The sequence below is a fragment of the Hemiscyllium ocellatum genome, chromosome 11 (genome assembly GCF_020745735.1).
Source record: "Hemiscyllium ocellatum isolate sHemOce1 chromosome 11, sHemOce1.pat.X.cur, whole genome shotgun sequence".
In the NCBI taxonomy this organism is placed as follows: domain Eukaryota; kingdom Metazoa; phylum Chordata; class Chondrichthyes; order Orectolobiformes; family Hemiscylliidae; genus Hemiscyllium; species Hemiscyllium ocellatum.
The window spans coordinates 22,001,231-22,027,871 of record NC_083411.1 but is presented as its reverse complement, the minus strand read 5'-3'; the positions used below and the strand labels follow the sequence as shown (position 1 = coordinate 22,027,871).

At 41.3% G+C, this 26,641-nt stretch overlaps 1 protein-coding gene across 3 annotated transcripts in view; it reads right to left on the bottom strand.

The window, feature by feature from the left end:
- Positions 1–360: 360 nt before the first annotated feature.
- Positions 361–26,641, bottom strand: part of col4a5 (collagen, type IV, alpha 5 (Alport syndrome)) — a 257,193-nt gene continuing 230,912 nt past the window's right edge. For all 3 annotated transcript variants that reach the window (XM_060832454.1, XM_060832453.1, XM_060832455.1), the window contains 7 exons: positions 24,235–24,363; positions 23,978–24,076; positions 22,361–22,573; positions 19,988–20,165; positions 18,150–18,264; positions 2,946–3,118; positions 361–1,684 (listed from right to left, as the gene is read on the bottom strand). In XM_060832454.1, the coding sequence (XP_060688437.1) occupies positions 1,603–1,684; positions 2,946–3,118; positions 18,150–18,264; positions 19,988–20,165; positions 22,361–22,573; positions 23,978–24,076; positions 24,235–24,363 (989 nt within the window). In that variant the 3' untranslated portion in view covers positions 361–1,602. The remainder of the gene's footprint in view (positions 1,685–2,945; positions 3,119–18,149; positions 18,265–19,987; positions 20,166–22,360; positions 22,574–23,977; positions 24,077–24,234; positions 24,364–26,641) is intronic.

Here is a 26,641-nt window from a genome sequence, read left to right as displayed (position 1 = left end):
GGTTAGATAAATGAGTTGTAAATAATTGTTAGTTAATTATTTCCTGTAAGACCATAAAAAATTAAAGTTGTTAATTTTTTCTTTAAATAGTGACTTTTGGGATAATTCTTTGCCTCTCAAATTTTCACAGATTACAGGATGAGGTGAATTTATTTCTGGGTGTTGAGTTTAAATTAGCAGAGGGGGTTTACCCCGGGTCATAACAGTGGGGCCATGAGACATATGGTCTGTGAAGGTGGGAGATGATATATGGTGGGATGTGTTGTGGGTGAGAATGGAAAACTTGCTTAAACAAGAGAAACAAATAACTTTACAAATCACTTTTATAAGTTAGTAAAAAGAATAGTTAGACAATGCAACTTTAAGTCAATATTTCGTTTATTTCAGATTTGTGCTTTTTTTTGTTTTTTTTTGTTTTATAAAGTTGTTTGGAACTGTCCTGGATAATATACAAGAAAGAACACTTTTGGAGAGAGACATATCTTTGCTGAAATAAAACAAAAGAACCTTTGGTAACCTTTTTGTGTTTGCTGTATGGTAACAATGCCAGGAGGAAGGCAGAGTGCTGAGATAGAGTGGGCTATGATTTGATTGCAAATTGTTTATAAACACAGTTCAGTCTCTCTTCACAGGCACTTCTTATGGCTAATCATTTTACATAATTTCAGACAGTACAAAAAAGTATATTTAACATTTAAAGGCCTCTTAGGAAAGCTGTAATTGTGTAGCACAGTGTATATTTTTCCATTTTAAAAACCCTGATCATAACTACAAATACAACTTTTTACAATTTCCAGAAAAGTTTTATTAACTGAAATCTGCAGCCTATAATGTTTTAAAAGGACAAAGGGGTGGGAGGAGGGATAATTTTCAAATTGTCTTTAAAAAGCAAAAAAAAATCAGTAGTTTGATAGTAAAGTGGGAAATCCCGTAAAGTGAATCCAATAGTATAAAATACTGCATTTTTTTCCACAATTCTGCTACTTTTAACAAAAATAGATAAAAATGCTAATTGAGCCGGTAATATGTGAAGCATAAATTGATGTTATTGGTGATAATTGTGATGCTGAAATTCTTCAAGTGATTAAAGCCTGGATACATCATATACACATTTTCAGTACTTACAAAAAAAAACAAGGAAATAACAGGTTGATTATTAATTATTAATATTTAAGAACCTGGATGCAGTAGTTGGTTAGTAGCACCATGAGAAAAAGTTGCTTTCAAAAACAAACAGAAATATAACGATGGTGTAAGCAGTCTTGTTGTTGTAATGTTTTCAGTGCATTACTTTTGAAGAAAGTGCCATTACGGGGGTCACCTCTTCCCACTCAGAAGAATAGGAGGCACCACTGTTTCTCATTCCACAACACTGCAGTTTCTCGCTTGTTCCTTTCCAAAATGCACTGATTACTCTTTACATGAGGTACGTATAAACAAATATTATGTATGAACAGTTATTTTTTTTTGTGTTTGTTTTTGCTTCGCACAGTAGCACCATTGTAAATGGAAGACAGAGCGCCCTACAGTTTTTACTTATTGAGCTGGATTTCTTCTTCTCAGCCGATTTCACTTGTTGCCTCAATGCCGGAAGCCAATGCATTACGTCCTTTTCATACATACTTGACAGCGACTCACACGTGTTCGGAGTTCGCCAGCTTTTAGAGTCTCCGACTGCGGTTTACTGTTGCAAGAAAGAGATAGAAGCAAAAACAAATCCTGGATTTCATGAGAGGCATCTGCACAGAAAACTCACCCTTCTATACCTCCCAGCATTAACACATCTTCCTCCCGATAAGGCACTTGCACAAACTAGAAGACATGCCCTGAGGTTTTGCAGGCTGTTCAGTTGCAGCCACAGTAGGGGGAAGATAACTCACCTTCTGACTCCTCAAAAGCTGTCCATCATTGACAAGACACATGTCAGGAATGTTAAGAATATTCTCCACTTGCCTGGATGAGTGCAGCTCCAATAACATTTAAGAATCTTGGCACTACCCAGGCCAAAGTATCCTATTTGATTAACAACCCATCCACCTCCTTGAACATTCACTCTTTCACCACCTGTGCCTTGTTCCAGCAGAGTGCACGTCTACAGGATACACCGCAGCAATTCACCTAGGCTCCTGTGGCAGCACCAACCAAACTCTTAACCTCTACCAGTAAGGAGAATAAAACAGTAGATGTATGAGAAATCTCTACCCCCAGGTTTCCCACTAAGCCATCCTGATTTGAAACTATATCCTTTGTCCTTCATAGCCAAAGTCCTGGAACTCACTTCCTAACTGAACTGTGGGTGCTCCTCATCACATGGACTGCAGCAGTTCTAGAGTACATTTCACCACCACCTTCTTAAAAGTAAGTGTAAATGGGCAACAATTGAGAACCTTACTGATGAATAAAAAAAAGTAGAAATACTTGAGACATTGCAGAGTCAATTTTCAGGTCTGTGCACAGACATGGGGGACAGTGGCTTGGTTGGGGGCGGGGGAGTACTTGGCAGGTTCAGCCAGCTTGGAGAAGCAGTGGCAAATGGAAGGAAAATACACAACAGGAGCAGGAGGAGGTCATTCAACCATTTGAGGCTGCTTCACCCTCCAATATGATCACCTCTAGAGTCAGTTTAATTTTATTCATGGCAGTACAATCTCATTTTCAAAATTATTTGGACTGGGGAGTTGGTGGAAAATCTCATCCAACGTCAAAATGTAAAACACTAGAGTCTAACATTTACTGCCAAGATGTACGCATAAATACCAACCACTGAAGTGAGTTGCCAGAGGTTTCTTGGTGATGTGGAAATGCAACTTGACAAAAGGCAACAGCTTCATTTATAAACAGCAGCAGTAAACAGTTTAGCAATTGTATCATTAGCTAAAGGCAGATAAGTCATTTGCACTCAAAGGTGCACATAACTCATTGCTCCAAGTTAAGATATTTCTCACCTGAACATCTCCGTTGTTTCGACAGTGGCTAGCCAGAAACTGTATGAGTTGGCATAATAGTTGCATGTGCCTCGACCATGGCATTCGATGAATGGTGCAGATCGGAATTCCTCCAGGCAGGAACCAGGAGAAGCTAAGGCTTGGCCTGATCCTTCAGCACCAGCACTGGTGTGCTGTGAACAGCAACAAAACCAAACAGAAAACATTTCAACTCATTTAATAATTAGATGTCACAATATTATTGTCATTGTCCTTAGAATGAAAGTTTGGGTGTAAGCTAAGTATACCATTGGCAGGCATGGGAAATAGGTCCACACAACTGTCTCACATGGGTGGAGTGTTCCAAAATGTTTCACAGGAGTTTCGCAGTTTGGATTATCTGGCCATTTCAATTCCAACAACATATACACTGTTTAAGAAGGGCGGTAAGGACAAGCCAGGGAATTATAGACCAGTGAGCCTGACCTCAGTGGTGGGCACGTTGTTGGAGGGAATCCTAAGGGACAGGATGTACCTTGTATTTGGAAAGGCAAGGACTGATTAAGGACAGTAAACATGGCTTTGTGCGTGTGAAATCATGTCTCACAAACTTGATTGCATTTTTTGAGGAAGTAACAAAGAGGATTGATGAGAGCAGAGGAGTAGATTGATCTACATAGACTTCAGTAGGGTTTTCGACAAGGTTCCCCATGGGAGACTGATTAGCAAGGCTAGATCTCATGGAATACAGGGAGAACTAGCCATTTGGATACAGAACTGGCTCAAAGGTGGACAACAGAGGGTAGTGGTTTTTCAGACTGGAGGCCTGTGACCAGTGGAGTGCCACAAGGATTGGTGCTGGGTCGTCCACTTTTTGCCATTTACATGAATGATTTGGATGTGAGCATAAGAGGTACAGTTAGTAAGTTTGCAGATGACACCAAAATTGGAGGTGTAGTGGACAGCGAAGAGAGTTACCTCAGATTACAACAGGACCTTGAATAGATGAGCCAATGGGCTGAGAAGTGGCAGATGGAGTTTAATTCAGATAAATACGGGGTGCTGCATTTTGGGAAAGCAAATCTTAGCAGGACTTATACACTTAATGGTAAGGTCCTAGGGAGTGTTGCTGAACAAAGAGACCTTGGAGTGCAGGCTCATAGCTCCTTGAAAGTGGAGTCGCAGGTCGATAGGATAGTGAAGAAGGCATTTAGTATGCTTTCCTTTATTGGTCAGAGTATTGAATACAGGAGTTGGGAGGTCATGTTGCGGCTGTACAGGACATTGGTTAGGCCACTGTTGGAATATCGCATACAATTTTGGTCTCCTTCCTACCAGAAAGATGTTGTGAAACTTGAAAGGGTTCAGAAAAGATTTACAAGGATGTTGCCAGGGTTGGAGGATTTGAGCTATAGGGAGAAGCTGAACAGGTTGGGGCTGTTTTTCCTGGAGCGCCGGAGGATGAGGGGTGACCTTAGAGAGGTTTACAAAATGAGGGGCACGGATAGGATAAATAGGCAAAGTTCTTTTCCCTGGGGTCGGAGAGTCCAGAACTAGAGGGCATAGGTTTAGGATGAGAGGGGAAAGATATAAAGAGGGGCAACTTTTTCACGCAGAGGGTGGTACGTGTATGGAATGAGCTGCCAGAGGAAGTGGTGGAGGATGGTACAATTGCAACATTTAAGAGGCATTTGGATGGGTATATGAATATGGTTTGGAGGGATATGGGCCAGGTGCTGGCAGGTGGGACTGGATTGGGTTGGGATATCTGGTCAGCATGGACGGGTTGGACCGAAGGGTCTGTTTCCATGCTGTACATCTCTATGACTCTATGACTCCATGACTCCATATAAAGCAGGGTCTAGTTACGGTAAAAGAAATTCCGAAGCCTCACCAGGGTTTCTCAAATACGGAAGAGGCTCAGTAGAAAGTTGTGGGATCTTCAGTCTGGACAGGAAGAATACATGTCAGAGTTAGGCCCATGGCTCCCCCAAAAAACCTAAGATGGCCTTAGGATTGGCCAAGTGTCAAAGCGGCTGGTTAAAAGGTCTGCCTTTGTTCCCTAGGACTTCTGTCCCAGTTGTTTGATTATATGTTTGGCCCTTTAGCCCTCACATGAGAGGAGGTGATGGTTCAGAGCTAGTGTGCAATTGAGAGTGGTGCTAACAGCCTGGGTTAGATCCCAATTCCAGTTAAGGTTGACTAGGGGCCTGCCTCCTCACCCAACCCCCTACAGCAAAACCACTTGACAACTCTCACATTTGAGGATTTCATATAGAGAGTGGTAATCCTTCACACTTATCGCTCTTCCAAACCCCATCCACTTTCACCTCCTCCATGCTCCCAAGCAAACAGATGAATGGGCATGTCAGGCCAGGAGTTAGTTTGGAGAATTTGATGGGCAAATGGAGTATGTGGAGTGGGGAGGGTGGGCAAGCGTTTGCAATGATTTCACATAGAGGCTGTAGAGGGCAGGGGTGAGGGCGGAGGAGTTGATTTTGAGTTGTTACGGAGGGTAATGGGTCAAACATTTTGAACATATCTTTGAAACATTGTCAAATCTACGCTAAGGTTTACAGTTCCTCTGAGGGAGAGTGAACCATATTATGGAGAAGCTGGACAAATTTTATGAAGACTGTGCTTCCCATTATGTCAATGTTTGGATGGAAATTATATTAATGGGCTCCTTGCACACAAGACCATTATCATAAGACATAAGAGCAGAAATAGGTGACCCATTGAATCTGCTCTGCCACGGCTGATCTGATAACCCTCATCTCCAGTTTCCTGCTTTCTGTCCCATAATGGCAGGAGATGAAGTTCTAGGAGTTTGACCACATGGAGAGGTCGGTGAATGGATCTCGAGATCAACAAGAATTCATGAAAAGAATCAAGCAGTGAACTTTCACAGCTGACTGACTGTGAAATTAAACACATCTTTAGAGATCAGTCAAAGGAAAACAAACAGTGCAGTATAATAGTTGACCTTGGGAGACCTTATTATCAGAACCCCACTCCACACAGCTGCTGGGAGTGATCAGTGACCTCAAAGCCTGATCAGTTTAGTGTTTTATTTTAAGACTTATAAAACACATAAATCTTAAACTCTTGGGTTTTTTTTTGTAAATCTACAATAGCAAATAGGAGGATTTTTAAAAATGTTTTACTGAGATCTGTCTCTTGATTAATTTTTAATATAAAAGAAAGGCATTTAGTTATCCCTGAGCAGTTTTATTTTGAGCAGTAAGACTGTGCTAATACTGAGTTTTTGAGAAGCGAGTTGTGATTGTTTTTTGAGTATATTCTTGGTCTGTAGATTTTTTTAAGATACAGAGATGGGTTTTAGTAGAGTAATGTGTTCTTCCTGTTGGATCTGGGAAATTAGGGAGAATTTCAAAGTTCTGGAGGTTATGGGTTTGGTTGCGAATCCTATTGGATCACATGGATCAGTTGGAGCTCCAGTTAGAGGCAATGAGGAATTTACAAGTGAATGGCAGTTTCAGGAAAGTTGAAAAACTGCAGATACAATCAGGTAGATGGGTTACTAATAGGAAAGGTAAGAGGGGTAGACAGATAATACAGGAGTCTCCTGAGGCTATCCCCATCTGAAACAAGTATACCGTTTTGGATAATAATGGGAGTGATGGCCTCTCAAGGGAATATAGCACTGACAGCCAGGTTTTTGGTACTAAGACTGACTCTACTATAATGAGGGGTATGTCAGGTACCGTGATCAATTGTGATAGGGGACTCTCTGGTCAGGGGCACAAACAGACGTTTCTGTGACTGACAGCGAAACATCAGAATGGTATGTTACCTCCCTGGTGTCAGGGTAAAGGATGCCTCAGATAGGGTGCAGAATATTCTCAAAGGGGCAGAGTGACCAGAGGAGATCGTTTTATACATTGGTAGCAATGGCATAGGAAGAGAAAGGGACAAGGTTCTGCAGAGATAACATGGGAAATTAGGCAGAAATTTAAAAAGTCAGTCCTTGAGAGCAGTAATATCTGGATTACTGCTAGTGAGTTAGGGATAGAAGGATAGGGCAGATGAGTGTGTGGCTGAGGAACTGGTGCAAGGAATAGGGATTCACATCTTTGGGTTATTGGGATCTCTTCTGGGGTAGAAGTGACCTGTATAAGAAGGACAAATTGTGCCTGAATTAGAAGGGGACCAATATCCTGGTGCTAGTGCTAGTCAGAAGGCTTTAAGCTAGTAAGGGGGGAGGGGAGACTCTAAGAGATCATGATAAAAGAGATAGGTCTGCAGCTGATACAGTAGGGAAGAGGAGCAAGTTACAAGTCAAGGCAGGCAAGACATTGGCAGAGAATGAGGTAAGCCTGATAAGTTAAACTGCACTTACTTTAATGCAAGAGGCCTGACAGGTATGGCAGATAAACTCAGGGCATGGTTGGGAACATTGGACTCGGATATCATAGATATCACAAAAATGTGGCTCAGGGAAGGTCAGGACTGACAGCTTAATGTTCAAGGGTATAGTTGCTACAGAAAGGAGGACAAGAGAGATGGGGCAGTGATGTTTTTGGTCATGGAAAACACTAAACCTGTACTCAGATTAGATTACTTACAGTGTGGAAACAGGCCCTTCGGCCTAACAAGTCCACACTGACCCTCTGAAGAGCAACCCACCCAGACCCATTCCCCTACATTTACCCCTTCACCTAACACTATGGGCAATTTAGCATGGCCAATTCACCCTAGCCTGCACATCTTTGGACTGTGGGAGGAAACCGGAGCACCCGGAGGAAACCCACGTAGGCACGGGGAGAATGTGCAAACTCCACACAGACAGTTGCCCGAGGCGGGAATTGAACCCGGGTCTCTGGCACTGTGATGCAGTAGTGCTAACCACTGTGCCACCATACTGCCCATGGAGGATTTAAAAACAGAAAAAGTACTGAGGAAGGGTCACTGGGCCTGAAACATTAACTCTGATTTCTCTCCACAGATGTTGCCAGACCTACTGAGTTTTCTAGTAATTTCTGTTTTTGTTGGGGAGGTTGTTCCTGGGCGATGTCCAGTGACCTTATATGGGTGGAACTGAGAAATAAAAAAGGGATGATCGCCTTATTGGTATTGTATGATAGGGCTCCCCCAAAATAATCAGCAGGAAACTGAGAAGCAAATGTATAAGGAAATCTCAGATAGAAGAATAATAGGATTATAATGGTCGGGGATTTTAACTTCCTGAATGTAGAATGAGATTACTGTAGTGTTAAGGGCTTGAATGGAGAGGAATTTATTAAAAGTGTACAAGGATATTTTCTTATTCAGTGCATGATATACTTACTGGCAAAACTTGGCATTCTCTTGGGAAATAAGGCAGGACAAGTGACTAAGGCATCAGTTGGTGAGCACTTTAGCTGCAGGGTCCTTGGGAGTGTTGCTGAACGAAGGGACCCAAAGTGCAGGTACATAGTTCCTTGAAAGTGGAGTCACAGGTAACTAGGGTGGTGAAGAAGGCATTTGGCATGCTTGCCTTCACTGTCAGCATTGAGTATCAGAGTTTGGATCAATGTTAGAGCTGTAGAGGACATTGATGAGGCTGCTTTAGGTAAGATGTTGTGAAACTTAAAAGGGTTGAGAAAAGATTTACAAGCATGTTGCTGGGATTGGAGACTTTGAGCTACACAGACATGCTGAATAGGCTGGGGCAATTTTCTATGGAATGTCAGAGACTGAAGGGTGACCTTACAGAGGTGATAAAATCATGATGGGCATGGACAGGGTGAATAGCCAATGTCTTTCTCCCAGTGAAGGGAATCCAAAATTAGAGGGCATTGGTTTAACATGAGAGGGAAAAGATGTACAAGGGACCTGAGGGGCAATTTGTTTCACGCAGAAGTTGGTGTATGTACGGAACAAGCTGCCAGAGGAAGCGCTGGAGGCAGGTACACTTAGAACATTTAAAAGGCATCTTGATGTGTGCATGAATAAGAAGGGTTTAGTGAGATATGGGCCAAGTCCTGGCTAATGAGATTAGGATATCTGGTCAGCATGGACAAGTGGACCAAAGAGTCTGTTTCAGTGCTGTATAACTCTATGACACTATGATTAAGGATCTATCTCCTGCATAGTGTTAGGGTTTGTTTTGTATTATAGGATAGGTTAGTAGTTAGTAGGCAGTAGTATTGTAATTTGTTTTTTTATTATAATGATATTTGTTATTGATTGTATTTTTCAATAATTTTATATGTGTGTAAAGTTAAAAAAAATTGCCAATAAATATATTTACAAAAAGAAAGAATCTATCTCCACCTTGAATAGACTTAATGATCCAGCTTCAAGAACTTCAGCAAAGCATTTGATAAGGTTCCCCATGGTAGGCTCATTCAGAAGGTCAGGAGGAATGGGATTCAGGGGAACATGGCTGTCTGGATACAGAATTGGCTGGCCAACAGAAGACAGCGAGTGGTGGTAGAAGGAAAATATTATGCCTGGAAATCTGTGGTGAGTGGTGTTCCACAGGGCTCTGTCCTTGGGCCTCTATTGTTTGTAATTTTTATTAATGACTTGGATGAGGGGATTGAAGGATGGGTCAGCAAGTTTGCAGATGACACAAAGGTTGGAGGTGTCGTTGACAGTATAGAAGGCTGTTGTAGGCTGCAGTGGGACATTGACAGGATGCAGAGATGGGCTGAGAGGTGGCAGATGGAGTTCAACCTGGCTAAATGCGAGGTGATGCATTTTGGAAGGTCGAATTTGAAAGCTGAGTACAGGATTAAGGATAGGATTCTTGGCAGTGTGAATGAACAGAGGGATCTTGGTGTGCAGGTACATAGATCCTTAAAATGGCCACCCAAGTGGACAGGGTTGTTAAGAAAGCATATATTGTTTTGGCTTTCATTAACAGGGGGATTGAGTTTAAGAGACCTGAGATCTTGTTGCAGCTCTATAAAACTTTGGTTAGACTGCATTTGGAATACTGCGTCCAGTTCTGGTCGCCCTATTATAAGAAAGATGTGGATGCTTTGGAGAAGGTTCAGAGGAGGTTTACCAGGATGCTGCCTGGACAGGAGGGCTTATCTTATGAGGAGAGGTTGATTGAGCTTGGACTTTTTTCATTGGAGAAAAGGAGGAGAAGAGGGGACCTAATTGAGGTGTACAAGATAATGAGAGGCATAGATAGGGTCGATAGCCAGAGACTATTTCCCAGGGCAGAAATGACTAACACGAGGGGTCATAGTTTTAAGCTGGTTGGAGAAAAGTATAGAGGGGATGTCAGAGGCGGGTTCTTTACACACAGAGTTGTGAGAGCATGGAATGCATTGCCAGCAGCAGTTGTGGAGGCAGGGTCATTGGGGACATTTAAGAAACTCCTGGACATGCATATGGTCACAGAAATTTGGGAGTGCATACATGAGGATCAGTGGTCGGCACAACATTGTGGACTGAAGGGCCTGTTCTGTGCTGTACTGTTCTATGTTCTAATTGAACCCTGCAACTGAGCAGGTCGGTTAAAAGTTCAGGTTGTGGGCTTCCTATTTGCATTCTTCTCCCATGCAGGAGAAAACTGCAGGTGTTAGAAATGGGGCAACGTGTCCCACAGTTGTGCTCCACCACCATTTTTAAATGTCTCTGGTGTCCTTGTGTCTCTGAGAGTAGCTGGTCAACCTTGTAGCTCAACTGAAACCCTTGTCCCTTTGTCCATTGCACAGAAAGTATTGTCATACTAGCTATACCAGGATGCTCACTTTTCTTTCTCTAGGTCTGATAAATGACTTGAAGTGAAAAAGAGCAAGATACAGCATTACTTTTTCTGTGGAGCAGGTATTATTTGTAATGTCGGTGCTAATATATTTACAAAGATCATTTTGCAAGACTGTTACAATGTGAGCGGTTAGCAGACATTGCACAATGGACACAATAACAGTTGTCTCTGCCAGTTTATTCACATCCTTTCACTTAGAAAATTTAAGGACTCTGACAATTTCGCCTTTCACCTTCCGTTCCACCACCACGAATCAGGACTCCTGCACATCCAACTTATATCAATGTTTCAGCTTGAAGACAATTGCACTCAACAGCATACATAAGTCTTTGCTCCAAGCTAAGTTTTTTTCTCACCTGAACATCTCCATTATTAGGCTAATCAGAAACTGTATCAGTTGGCATAACAGTTGCAAGTGCCTCGAATTGGCATTTGGTGAATGGTGCAAATCGAAATTCCTCTGGCACCTCCATGTGTAGTCTGCGTCTCACATGCAGTACAACACAATTATACATAACACTTTGGCTTAGCTCTACCACAGGAAGTTTCATATCCATTGAAGCATTTGAATTGCTGTTTTACAGATTTTTATCACATGCTTAATTCTAACTTGGGGTGAGGGTAAATGCTGACATAGAATAGTCTGGGCTGAAAATGTGTTGCTGGAAAAGCGCAGCAGGTCAGGCAGCATCTATGGAACAGGAAATTCAACGTTTCGGGCATAAGCCCTTCATCAGCTCTGATCTCCAGCATCTGCAGACCTCACTTTTTCCTCCATAGAATAGTCTGGTTAAATTACCTGTGTTGTAATTTCTATTGGGTTGCTCACTATGGACCTTATAGTTGTAAATCAGTGCTCACACACATTCTCACAAACACACTTTAAGCTCTGCTTGGCAATGCATTATTTACTATTGTATTGCATTGTATTAATCCCAATGAATTTTGTAATTGTTCTTCACTTTCATAATAATAGATATAGCTGGTTGTGCAGGAATCCTGTCTGATGGTGCTGGAATGGAACATCAAACGATAAATTGGTATACTTGCTGATGAATTGCATTGTGGATTTGAGAACATAAATGCAGAAAGGGCAGTATTGGTAAAGTCACAGACTTGCTCCTTTTTAAACTGTTCTGGAACTAGGAGGGAACTGTGACTCATTATTTCTATGATGATAATAATGCCTTCTTCACTTAACATTGGAAATTAATAAAGATGTCAGAGGTAACACACCAGATGATAGTTTCTATTTACTTCAGCATAGCCTTGAAAAGAGGCCCAGAAAATGTATATTTGGCAACAGCTTTGAAGTAGTTGAAAACCAATTAAAGGAACAGTAACAGGTATTATAAGGCACACAGTCATCACCAGGGAAAGGTGGAAAGAAATATTGGAAAACAACTTGTTGTTGCAGTCAGCTGAGCAGTTTGGTCTCCTGCTCCAAAAATGTACCTGGAGATCTGCAACCGATTAACAACCTGACACAGATCCAAGTTTGCAGCTGTGAGCATGTACTGTTGTTTAGGAGTTTAATGAAAGTATACCACATTGAATGGAATAGCATGGAAGTTGCTGTGTGCCATTGATATCTGAGTCAGAAACTTTGGACCAAATAAAGAGGCCTGACATAGTATAGTGTCTGTGTTGACAAGTACATGTGGATGCTACACAACTGTCATAAAGCTGACCAATAGTAGAGCCCAGAGATTCAATCTTGCACTTTTCTTTTCCAAGTTAAACAAAGGAGGAATTGAAGGCAAGAATGTAATGATAGCATCATGACAGTAACAACTTACTTGGTCCTGTGTACATAAGCCACAGACTGATGCGCAGTACCTTGCCAATCTGGAACACTTGCAGTTAAGCATGTTCAGTCAATGATGCTTTGATCATTGGGGTATTACACAATCTGAACAAACATCGTCAAGCTCTTTGTAGGTGTTGAATCAAGAAGTGAGAAAGCCATGTACTCTTGTGCAAGCCATGACGCTCCTAAGGATTGCAGATTCACCAAAATTAATGCTACTTCAGGGGCAGTCTGGAAACAGACTGGAACAAAGATTTACATGGCTGCAATGAGCACGATGACAACAGACTGCTTGCCCTGGAGGTGGACTGCAAACATAGAAAATAGATGCAGGGTTAGGCCATTCGTCCCTTTGAGCCTGCACCACCATTCAATACAATCATGGCTGATCATGCAATCTCAGCATCCTATTCCTGTCCTTTCCCCATACTCCTTGATCTCTTTAGCTGCAAGGGCCATGTCCCGCTCCCTCTTAAATGTATCTGATGACCTGGCCCCAACAGCTTCCTGTGGGAGAGAATTCCACAGGTTCACAACTCTGAGTGAAGAAACTCTTCCTCATCTCAGTCCTGAATGGCTTCCTCCTTATTTTTAGACTGTGACTCTCAGTTCTGGAATTTTCCAACATTGGAAACATTTCCCCCACATGTAGCTTGTCCAGTACCATCAGGATTTTATATGTTTCTACGAGACCCCCTCCCTCATTCTTCTAAATTCCAGCATATACAAGCCCAGTCAATCCAGTCTTTCCTCATATATCAGTCCTACCATCCCGGGAATCAGTCTGGTGAACCTTCGCTGGACTCCCTGAATAGTAAGAATGTCCTTCCTCTGACCAGGAGATCAAAACTGCACACAGTACTCAAGGTGTGGCCTCACTAGGACCTGTATAATTGCAGCAAGACATCCTTACTCCGATACTCAAATCTTGTCGCTATGAAGGAGAGCATGTCATTAGTTTTCCTCACTTCACCTGCATACCAACTTTCAGCGACTGTTCCACCATAACACCCAGGTCTTGTTGTGCATCACCTTTTCCTAAACTGCCACCATTCATATAATAATCTGCCTTCCCATTTTTTGCGACCGAAATGGATAACCTCACATTTATTCATATTATATTGCTTTTGCCAAATATTTGCCACTCAGCCAGTCTGTCCAAGTCACCCTCTTAGCATCCTCCTCACAGCACACACTGCCACCCAGCTTAGGGTCAGCTGCACATTTGGAGATATTGCATTCAATTCCTTGTACAAATCATTAATTATCTCTCAAGCTGGCATCACATACTTGTTTGAAAAGCATTGCTTCCTCCTACGTAGGTTGTTAGGCAAGTACAGGGTCTCGAATTTTGAGATTGTAAAGAAAAGAAGTTCGAACAGGAACAGGCCTTTCAGCATCTTGAGCCTGCTCCATCTTCGAGTAAGATCCAGGCAGATCTGGTTGTCACCCTAACAACACTTTCCTGCTTGCTGTTTGGAACCCAATACTTTCTTGTTGATAAAAAAATCTGAAAATATTTAAGGCTGAGTTGCATAATGACCTAGCCTCCACTGCTCATTGTCAAATATTAACACCCCTCAGTGAAATAATTCCTCATCATTTTAAATAGGAGGCACCTCATTCTGAAACTATTCCTCCTAGTATTAGATTCCCCTATGTGAGAAACGCATTTTATTTTAGATTAGTATAATTTTGATTTTCTCTTGTATATTTTTGCACCTAACATTCTACTTTTACAGAAAATCCTATCTGGAAATTTGATTGCAATGTTACTTAGATGCAGTTTGAGGTTAGTGTATATCTCTTGAGTATAAGGGTATAAAAAAATGGGACAGAGGCTGAATAGTCTGGGGCTGTTTTCCAGGGAGCATCAGAGGCTGAGAGGTGACCATATAGAGGTTTATAAAATCATGAGGGGCATGGATAGGATAAATAGACAAGGTCTTTTCACTGAGTTGGGGGAGTCCAGAACTAAAGGGCATAGATTTAGGGTGAGAGTGGAAAGATTTAAAAGGGATCTAAGGGGCAACGTTTTCACGCAGAGGGTGGTGCGTCTATGGAATGAGCTACCAGAAGAAGTATGGAGGCTGGTACAATTACAGCATTTAAAAGGCATCTGGATAGGTATATGAAAAGGAAGGATTTGGAGGTTAATGGGCCAATTGCTGGCAAATGGGAAGGGATTAGGTTAGGATATCTGGTCAGCAAGGACGAGTTGGACGAAAGGGTCTGTTTCCCTGGAGTACATCTGTATGATTCTAGTCCTCTGCGGTAAAGAAGTCCACAGATTTACAACCCTCTCAAAGAGGAGATATTCCCTCACCTCTCTTAAGTGTACAATCCCTTATTCTGATGTTATACGCTCTGGTCCTAGACTCTCCCACAATTGGAAGCAACCTTTCTGCATTTACTCTACCAAGTCATATAAGGATCTTGTATTTTTCAATAAGGTGGCCTCTAATTCTTTTATATTCCAATGACTATCAGCACAATGTACTCACTCCTCCTCAAAGACATTCTTCCACACCTGATATTAGCCTAGTGAATCTGGTTTGTACTACCTTCAATGGCAGTGTAGCTTTCCTTAGAAAATGGACCCAAAACAGTCCACAGTATTCCATCTGTAGTCTGACTAGTGACTTGTACAGTTTTAGCAAACCCTCCCCACATTTATATTCCATTCCTTCTGAAATGAAGGCCAACATTCTACTTGCCTTCCCTATTACCTGCTGAACTTGGATGCTAGCTTCTTGTGATTCATGGATAAGGGCTTCCAAATTGCTCTGCTCTGTAGCTTTCTGAAGTCTTTTTAAAGCCTTTTAAATCTTTTCAGTTCCTGTATTCTTCCTGCCAAAAAGCATAATCTCACATTTTCCTACATTATATTCCATCTGCCAAGTTTTTTCCCCCTCACTTAACCTATCTATATTCCTGTGTATCTTTGTGCCATCTTCACCAGCTGCCTTCCCACTTATTTTTATGTCATCCACAACCCTGAGCATAGTATGTCCACTTCCCTCATCCAAGTCATTATTACAGGAAATGAAGGTGGCCACAGCACTGATCCCTTTGGTACTCTACCAGTGAGCCATGTGATCTCTGACATGGGATAATCACTACACCCTTCCACTTTGCAAATAATTTAATAGAGGGAGAGAACCATCAAGACTGTTTACCCAAGAGGTGGTAACATGGTACCAGAATGGTACTGAGATTGAATGTTGAAGCACAGCTACTAAAAGTAGAGTTAGGAACGTTCAGATCTGTTGAAACTACTGCAGGTCACAAGAACCCACAGAAAAGGAACAGAGAAGCAGATTACTGCAGGAAGACTGGGCAATACCTATCAGTTTTTCTCTTGGTGTCACTTGAATTTAAAGGCAATATGAGCCCAAACTGCCATTTTTCCACTTGCTATGAGATAGTGACAGATTTAATTAACAACCCAGCACAGCCACAACTGTTATTACTGTTGGAGAGAGACTGTTAAAAAGCATTTTCCACTTTAATAATTTCAAAGAGCAGAAAAAAAAAGTTGCAGGAATTTTTAAAGCCTTGAAAGCCCACTTTGAACTTAAGTTGAATGCAACATCTGAACAGAGTGTGTTCACTAGTAAACTGCAAGTGAACAAGAACCCATATTCTACAAAAGGTTCATTGAGCTGCTGCATCACTGCCTGGTTTGGGAATTGCACCGTTTCGGATCGTAAGACCCTACAACAGATAGTGAGGACAGCTCAGAGGATCATCGCAGTCTCTCTTCCCTCCATGACAAATATTTATACCACACGGTGCATCCGAAAGGCTAAGAGCATTGTGGAAGACCCCACCCATCCCTCACTCAACTCTTCTCCCTCGTGCTATCTGGCAGAAGGTACCAGAGCATTAGATCTCTCACACCAAGACTGTGCAACAGTTTCTTCCCCCAAGCCATCAGGCTCCTTAGATTAGGATGATCAGACTCTCTTCCATCTGAAACTCTTTGCATGACTTCAAATTGCTACTAGAACAAAGTTTTATTAGTTATCATTCTTTTATTACACTGTAATTTAACACCACTGTGCCTATTGTCTTGTCGTGTCAGGAATTACTGTGCTGTCTTGCGTGTTTTGCACTTCTTATTCACTTTATGTCACCCTGTGTATGATTTGCACTGTCCATGTAGCACCTCTGGTTCTGGGGGGATGCTGTCTCGTTTTTACTGTATCCGATATATATGGTAGAAATGACAAAGCTCCTCTTGATTTGACTTGACCTTATCATAGATATATGACTCCATTAACATGGCTCACCAAATCTTGAGAGTGTGGACACCCATCTCAGGCACAAGAGATCCTCCTATTGATGGTCAACTGCTTAGAAAAATATTTCTCTCTTGAAGAAGGAGGTATAAACATGTGCAGAATCTCTGAGCTTTTAAATCAATGGCAACAAAGCATACATGCAATAACAGACAGGTTTGTCCACAACGTGGAGAAACATTTCAGACCTGCGAGTTATTTTGATAAGCAGCTCAGGCCTACACACTATGTTGGAACTTTCAAGGACGACAGTATAGAGAAAAGCAACAAATAACCACAGAAGGGCCATCAGAAAGATCAAGGCCAAAAGGCAAGTTACAAATATTGTGGAGGTCAACACGTAAAACAGAAGGAAGAATGTTCAGTGTGAGTAAAATACTGTTTTAATTATGAGTTTTGAGATAGGAAGACAATAAGTAAGCCTACAGAGACAACTGCCACAGAGATGGCAGAAGACAATTCTGTCAAATCAATCATGGCTACAGGAGAGAGTCAGATGAAGGTTCAGTCTTCACTTCGAGCAGGTTAACAGTGTCAATTCTAAAGGAAATGAGTGGTTTGTAACCTTTGTGACAAACAGAGCAGAATCAGAGTATTGAATGAATATGAAATGCCATATGATGCTTGTGCTTCCTACATCTTTATGAGCTTTGCAGACCATTCAACCGAGAGGACAGATTAGTCTGACAGCCCAATGCAAGACATGACTGCTAAGCTTCATTGACTGACAAACAGACAAACAAACAGCATGAGACAGAAAGCTGCAGGAACATAAAGGAAATTGATACCAAAACTAAAAAACAAAAATGACAGGAAATGCAACTAAAGGAATGAGGTGTCTAGGCAACAGTATAAATTGAAAGGGTCAACTGAGAAGATTCTGAAACAAAACCAGAGAGCACATTGTTCTAAACAGCACACAAGAGAGCAAAAGTTGACACCCTACATGCTGTAAAGAGACTGACAAAAAACAGACTAATGCTAATAATGTATGGGGTTTTACTAATGCATGAGAACAATTGATTGGGCACTGGTAACTTGGGTAACTCGGTGTAAAAGATAGTCCAAGCATCTTGTTTTATTTTGGTTTTCATGAAGGAGGAGAAAGTTTGGTTGGAAATCATACCACGGTGTTACCATGGCTTGTGACAGTCATGTGACCTGTCTTGAGGCACTCACTGCCAACTTTCATCTGACAATCAGTCCAATAGCAGGAAGTACATACAAAACTGTTATCCTCTAAGTTCATAACACTTAGCAACTTTGGCCTGCTTTGAGGCCTGTCTGTCTCACAGTCTTTGTAAAGATGTGTTGAATATCCTGGAAAAAGGAATAATTGAGATAGATAGACAATTAAAGAGACAATAAATAAAGCCTACCATCATGAAGGAGTATCCAATCCACAGTGAGTTCCATCCCTCTGGACACGATGGGATCTGAATAGTCTGACTATGAACTGCTATTACTAAGGCTGGGGCTTCACAAACAGTGCACCTATAACAAATAAAATCAAGATTAACATTTACATTACTGCTTTTCTCTTTTCACTTTAGTTTCTTTCTTTAGCAAGGCATCACGACCAAATTGGCCAACATGTCTGAACGAAAAGTTAGGCCTTTGCTTCTACGATTTGTATATTCGAGTAAGGAATATGTCTGAAAATGTTCCTTATGATCCAAAGTCTACAACTAAGTGGTATTCCAAACAAGGAAGAAAAGATCAATCTCAAAAGTGTTGGTGAAGATTGAACCTACTGTGAGTACATTTAATAGTAAGCAGCCAGCCAGATCCCTCTGGCTGGAGACCCATTCCATTTAAAGGGTTAGGACACCTTAACATGTAAGTGGACAGAGTTGCAGATCCCAAAGAGGTTGCTTGTTGGTTTCAAGCTGCTGTATTATCAATGGCATAGAACCATTCTGGCTGCCAGAAACATTTTGGTCCGTTGGATGGGCGGAGTCTGGAGCAGCAACAATTCTCACTCTTCACGTGGAGGCTGAATCACTTGTTCATCCTTTTCAGATCTCTTTACTTTACCAGTATGCTTTTCTGCCTGGGTGTTAACAACATCTGGGCCACTTGGGATCTTGCATACATTGTTGGTCTACTTAGAGCCCTAAGGGTCTTGCTTATTTTGGGCAAGAATTTTCAATGGTGTTTTTGAAATGTGAGATTTACTCAGTAGATTGCAATGGCTTGTTTCTGGTCCTGATGTGTTTTCAACACTAATAATTATTTAGCAGAGTTTGGAAATATTAGACTATTGAATGTAGTACAACACTAGACTTGGTCAAGGTAATTGAGTTGTGCAGAGCATGAATGACTCTGTCAACAATATGTGTTGCATTATCTGATCTCAGTTTAGATGACAGTAACAGAACTCTCAAGTGTCCACAATGTGACTGGGTTGGTGGGGGTAAAATATTGCAAAAGTTCCTAATTCTGATCATTAACCAAAGGTCCCCAGTGAAATACATGGAAATTGGACGTAGATACAACAGGATTTAATTTTTATTTGTTCATGGGATGGACGTATCACTGGCTAGGCCAGCATTTATTGCCCATCTCTGAAGGCGGCCAATTAGGGATATGTAATAAAGCAAGCTCAGCCAGTAAAACCCTATAGAACTATTGATGTCGTGAGGAGTCACCCACAGTGCTATGTATCTAAATGACGATCTCACTACAGTCAACAAGACTGTTGGCACTCAGTATAGTAGCCTCACATATGGAACAATGAATAATGTCCTGAACACATGGAAGTATACTTCAACATGAGTCAACATCTTCAGTAGAGAAAAGGAGATGATTGGATTAGAAAATAAAATATATTAATGGTGTTGTTTACTAAAGGACAAAGGAAGTAATCTAACAGTCTACCAAGTTGTGAACCTCAGCACTCTGTAGAAGAACACCTGAGGACTGTACAATTTAGAACAACATTGTTGGAGACTTTCAGTCCCAATTCTCAGGCTCATTAACTAAATGAAGAACTACACTTGGAATCTGATAAAACAGAAGAGGGAGGAACATCGTTTTGAAAAGCTTCATACATATTGTGCTGCATTATGGTGGGAATACATTGTGTGCTGTATAGCATAAGTGCATCTTCTATACCATGCAGAAAATGATTAGATTAATATTGAAATGGTGAAGTGCACTATTCTTTTTCCCATTATGCAGGGTAGCCTAAACCAGTATAGGTATACAGGCTTACCTGCTAATGAAGGGTCGGATGTTCTCCCCATTTACTGGGGCCATGCTCATTGGCATTGGCTGAGGTGTTGAGAGCCAGTAGGAGTAATCATTCCTTGAGGCAAAGTTACAGACGTTGTTGATGTTACAGAACATAAATGGCATTGTACTGAAACGCCGCAGACAGCTCCCAGCAGTTCCTGAAACAATGCAACGTTTTCATAGAATCATACAGAATAAAAGCAGACCATTCATCCCATTATGCCATTGTCAGGTCTTTGGGCAAACTATTCTTTTAGTTGCACTCCTCTGATCTTTCTGAATTGCTCACCAAATATTTATTTTTCAAGTATCCAATTCTCTCTTATGAGATAGTCTTGAATCTGCTTCCTTACTCTTGTAGGCAGTGCATTCCAAATCATAACAAGGTGTTGCTTAAAAACATATTGATTTAAATCTGTGTCATCTGGTTACTGACCATGACCGGATTGTAATGGACAAGTGAACATTCAACTCAAGTGTGAATAGAGTCCCTGGTCAGTTTATCAGTTAGCTTTGTCCCCTACATAGATGAAGGTTCAGGATACTCTTTTACTTTGCACCATCCTCCCATTTCAACATTGCAATCTTTTTCTTTTTAAACCACCGCACTTAGCTACGCTATTTCTCATCATCAGATGTTTCCGCAAATGTTTACCTGACTAACCATACCTTGGCTAGTCCTGCTAATGCTTGTTATTTCTGCTTGGATCTGCCTCATGCTTAGAAAAATATTCCTGAAATGTTCATGTTAAATACACTATGAAAGTGTAATATTCCTACTGTGATAGCCTCGTTAGATTCCATTAGATGGATATATTTGGTGCAATGGCCTTTTCTTTATCCTAACTTGTTCTGGCTCTTACTATTTTAATAATAAATAATAAATAATTAGAAATATTCAAATAGAACACACATGGTTAAGTACCCCGTTTAAAGCACATTTGAATAGGGTGTGCTCATTTTAGCATGGTTACTGCTCTGTCTTTTAAAACTAACTTCTACATCTCACTTTCCCACACCCCTTCAACACCTTCCCATGCAATTGTGGAAGGTGCAATTCTTGGCTGTTTATCTCCTCCCTCCTCAGTACCCATGTTGTAGATATACCTTCCAGATGAAGCAGTGATTTACCTGCACTTCACTCAATCTAGTCTACTGTATTTGCTGCTCACAATGTGTGTGGTTACCTCTACACTGGAGAAATGACATACAGACTGGGAGTGACCACTTGGCATGGCACATTCTGTCCAGAAATGACCCTGAAATTCCAGTTGCCTGCCACTTCAACACGTCACTGTGCTCTCTAGTCAGCATTTCTGTCTTGGGACTGCTGCAGTACTCCAATGTGCAAACTGAGCAGCATCACACTTCCAACTGGGGACTATATGGCTTTCAGGACTCAGTGTTGAACTCACTAATTTTCAAACATGAACACCACCTACCCTGCCTTTTACTCACCCTCACACCCCAGGCCCTGTCATGTGACATGAGCTTCTTTTAGCACAGCCAACCCATTTTCACATACTCATGGTTTCCATTATCAGCTTTTCTTTCTCTCTGGCATTCTATCATCTATGCCTTTGTCTCCTCTCTGAGCTCTGTCTCTGCCTATTTGCTTACTTCCAACACACACACACACGCGCGCACACACACATACACACACACACAATCTCTCCTTTGTCACTCCCAATTCCGCCCAATCTTAACCATTCATTACAGTTCATATTAAAGTTCACCATTCCCTCCATTCAGCTCCCTTGACCCATCCTTCCAACCCCAACACTCCAGCTCACCACGCCTCTTCCTCAACTTCTGCTCCCTCCCCAACCCTATTGCTCACTGCTACTTGCCCTACTCCTCCACTCCCCTCACCGTGTGACTTGAAAGTCAGGTGACTAGTTAAGGTGAGTAGGAACAGCAGGGTTGGGGAGAGAGAAGCAGGTGGATCGATTGGAGTAGCATGTGGACATGTTAGGGAGCAAAGCAACAAGTGAGATTGGGAAAGGGAGTCGGAGATTCAAAGAGGGTTGTGGGAAGTGGGAGGAATGGGGAAATGGGAAACAGTTGGCTCTAGATTAGTAGTACGAGGTGGTAAGCTAATAAGAGCGAGCAAATTACCACAGGGACTTTGGGCCAGATAGGTTCAAGGCAATAGGTTATTAAATGTTAAAATGACAAGTCAAGAAAATTGCCTGCTGCTATTAAATTTTCTTATAAGAATCACTTTTTGTTCAACACACTAATTTTTCAGAACACATTTTGAGTACTAATGGAGGGATAGGACTGTTCATTAAAAAAATAGTTTATTGGGATAACAGCTCCTCATTGTCATATCATATGATTTAATTCTTACCCAAATCTTGACCATGTGCTCTCTCATTCCCTTGTACATAAAGCAGAGAGTACCCATCGTAGATGCTTAATGTTCCAGGAGGACAACGTGGCACTTCTGTTGACTGACTGTGTCGGGTAATCAAGAATCCGTGAGCTACAGAAGCAGATCCAGGAAGCCCTGGCACTCCAGGCGTACCGTCTGGACCTGGTGGGCCTGTAAGTCCTCTGTCACCTATTTCAAGAACATGCTGATATCAGGTATATTTGGCTGACTGGAATACTAATGCAACATTGTTAAAGAAAAGTACAGGATTTCAAAAAGCTGCATGCATGAGACAATGGGGATACAATTTAACTTTGAATTGTTAAGACAGAAAGAAAGAAGAGTTAGTAGTTAAAATGATTTGCAGTGTTTTGCATCATGGTCAAAGTTATTTCCAAGCTGTAAATGCGTAACATAATTGGAATTCTTATTGAAATTGAGAAGGTGATGGCCTAGTGGTATTATCTAGGCTATAAACCCACAGCACCTAAGGTAATGTTCTGGAGACCTGAGTTCAAATCCATGACAGATGGTGGAATTTGAATCCAATAAAAATCTGAAATTAAGAGTCTAATGATAACCATGAAACCATTGTCAGTCAGGAAAACACATTTGTTTCATTAATATCCTTCAGAGTAGTAGAGGTGTGGAACAGCCTTCCTGCAACAGTACTAGACTCACCATCATTAAGGGCATTTAAATGGGCATTGGACAGTCATATGGATAATAATGGAACGGTGTAGGTTAGGTGGGCATCAGATTAATTTCACCGGTTGGCGCAACATCGAGGGCTGAAGGGCCTGTATTGCACTATAATTTTCTATGTTCTATGATACCAATGACACCTGCTAACATTTGCATCGATACGGACATTCTAAGGATAGTACATTACCCATGATTGAATATCTGCTGATATTTTTTAGGCTGATATGTGAGGAATGGCTATTTGTTGCATGCAACTAAGTAAGTGTTCATTATGTCGACTGTAGCCATGTCAGAAGATTTGCATGGGAAGTACACAGCAGTTGTATGATTCAAACCCAGAGAATGCTGGAGAAACTCAGCAGGTCTGGCAGCATCTTTGGAGAGAGAAACACATTTAATGTTTTGAGTAGGGTATGAATCTTTCTTAGAATCAAGAAGAATCACATCAGACTTGAAACATTAGTTCTGTTTCTCTCTCCACAGAGCTGCTGAGTTTCTCCAACATTTTCTGTGCTTGTTTCGGATTTCTAGAATCCACAGGTATTTTGCCTTTATTACAGCAGTGTGATTGATTGGATTTGATATAATAGGATCAGACCTATATCCTGAGTAACAAATTGCCTCAGCCGGCCATTATGGAAAGGCATTAACCAGACGGTGGTATTTCCCTATTTTAGTGGAAAGTGGAAGGACAATATTTCCTCTAATTGCTGTAACTACTCAACACTTCAATATTACAATCATCAAGGTGCTGGAGGAATGAAAGTAGATGAAAGTACTCACCTGGGTTGAAAAATATTCAAAATTACACTTAAATACTGGAAGGAAAAATAAACCAGCCACACCCCCATAACAAATAATGAGAATAAAATATTCTTCTCTTCTTACCTGGGCCCCCTGGAAAGCCTCTATCTCCCTTTTGTCCACTTGGTCCATTAAACCCAGGAATACCATCTTGACCTGGGTCACCAGGGGGTCCTACTGGACCTAGACAAATGAAAGTACATTAAAGAAAGGAATGTAAACTTTTCAAATACTACAATTACTGAACAATGATCTTAAGCTGGTGAGAGAATTCCAGTATAGTCATGGGGTCTACATCCCAACAAACAAAGATCTCTTTATGCTATTTGGTGATGTCTTACCTGGAGGCCCTGGTGGACCAGTCAGACCAGGTACTCCTTTATGGCCAGGCAGACCTGGTGGTCCTGGGTAACCCCGTTCTCCTTTGACAATTCGCGCCGGTACTGGTGGACCAGGTTGACCAGGTGCACCTAAAAAGCAAAGCTTGTAGGTTAAAGTGGGGAGTTCCAAATCAAAAAGATTCCTGTTCTACTATTTATATTTTTTTTCACCTCTTCCAGCATGCAATGCCATTGGACATAGCATTTTTTTCTCAATTAGTAGGCAAATGTTTGAATTCAGAGTGGAGATTTTCATTGTTCTCGCAATGTGGGTAACACTGGCAAACCTCACTGCCTGTGAGAAGGTGGCAATGAGCAGCCAACTGTGTCAGACCTCCTCACCAGGTTTTCAGATAAACTGGCGCATTCTTTGCCTGAAAATACTATTACGGGTTCTTTAAAGCCTGATCAAAATGATTACAAGAACACACATGCGCTTCAATATTTAGTTCATTTATTGGGTTAAAGTACTTAATTATATGAATTAATAATTGTTACTTTATACTATATAAATTAAAACTAAATGATTTGATTAAACTACCGAGGTATATATTAAACAAATAAGTCTCACATTGCCTTTCTGCTGATCGGGTATTTAGGTGACAGTGACTCTTAGATCTCTATCTTAGATTCTATGGCACAACTCTTACAAACCCCAGCCCAATAGTGAAAAATCCAATGAGTGGGACAAAGTCCCTGGTATTATTACTTTTCCCAAATCTAAGGTGACATGCTGTATCACCATTTTGTACTACTTTCAGTACTTTTCCATTGTGCAGGAAACAACTTGAAAACACCTCCAGGTGGCTCTGTGTTAACTGCATAAAAGAATAGTTCCAGCCCCCGCCCACCACTCTGTGCAGTTTGTCCAGCCAGAGCAGGCCATGGCTGCACTCGGCCTGATTCTGTGTCATTTTCTAACTTCGTCAAATGCTCATTGTCATGTTCAATTAACCATAACAATGCACCCTGAACGGTCTGGTTTGGAGGTATCATCTTTAATCCTAACACCATAACATGTTTAAACCTTCTGCCTAGCCATCTAACATGATGGCAAGTTGCCCTTTCTTCTTCTCCACCACCCTCATCTGAGGTGTTGGTACGGTGGAGTTATTCACCTATGGTTCAGGTGCATGTGCATCTCCGTGCGTCCTTTCTATATGAAAACAATAAAATGAAAATGGGATAGCCTCCCCAAGGGGCATGTTTGGCCTTTGAAGTTGCCATTGATTCAGTTTCATTTAAATGTTAGATTATTTGAAAATTTTCATGAAATTGTTTCAGACATTTCAGGCAGAAATGTTTTTGTGAATTTTTACTTTCACAGCGTGCATCTTTTGCACTTGGTGGAGTCACAGTGTCATACAGCAGGGAAACAGACCATTTGGTCTAACTCATCCACACCGACCAGATGTCCCAATTTGACCTAGTCCCATCAGCCAGCATTTGGCCCATATCCCGCTAAACTCTTCCTATTCATGTACCTATCCAGATATTGTTTAAATGTTGTAATTGTAGCCACCTCCACCACTTCCTTTAGCAACTTTCCATACACGCATCATTCCTCTGTGTTGTAAAGTTACCCCTCAGGTCCTTTTTGAATCTTTCCCCTCTCACTTTAAATCTATGTCCTCCAGTTTTGAACTCTCCAAACCTAGGAATTGGCTATTCACCCAATTCATGCCTATCATGATTTTATAAATCAGTATAAGATCACCCCTCAATCTCCAAGGAAAACAGTCCCAGCCAACTCAACCTCTCCCTATAGCTCAAACCCTCCAATCCCGGCAACATCCTTGTAAATCTTTTATGAACCCTTTCAAGTTTAACAACATTATTCCTGTAGAAGAGTGACCAGAATTGAATGCAGTATTTCAAAAGTTGCCTCATCAATGTCTTGAACAGCTACAATGTGACATCGCAGCTCCTATACTCAGCGTTATGACCAATGAAGGCAAGTATGCCAAATGCCTTCTTCACCACCCTGTCTACCTGCAACTCCACTTTCAAGGAACTACATACCCGGTATCTTTGTTCAGCAACACTTCCTAGTTCCCTACTGCGTAACCCCTGACCTGGTTTGCCTTACCAAAATGCAATACTTCACATTTATGTAAATTAAACTCCATCTGATACTCCACAGACCATTGGTTCATCTGATCAAGGTCCCATCTTACTCTGAGTTAATCTTCATTGTCCACTACACCACCTATTTTGGTATCACCTGCAAATTTACTAACCATGCCTCCTATATACACATCCAAATCATTTATATAAATGACAAAAAGCAAGGGAATCTGTGATAATACCACTAGGCTATGCCTCCCCTCCCTTTTAACCACACGTTTCTGGCAATGTGCAAGGTAAG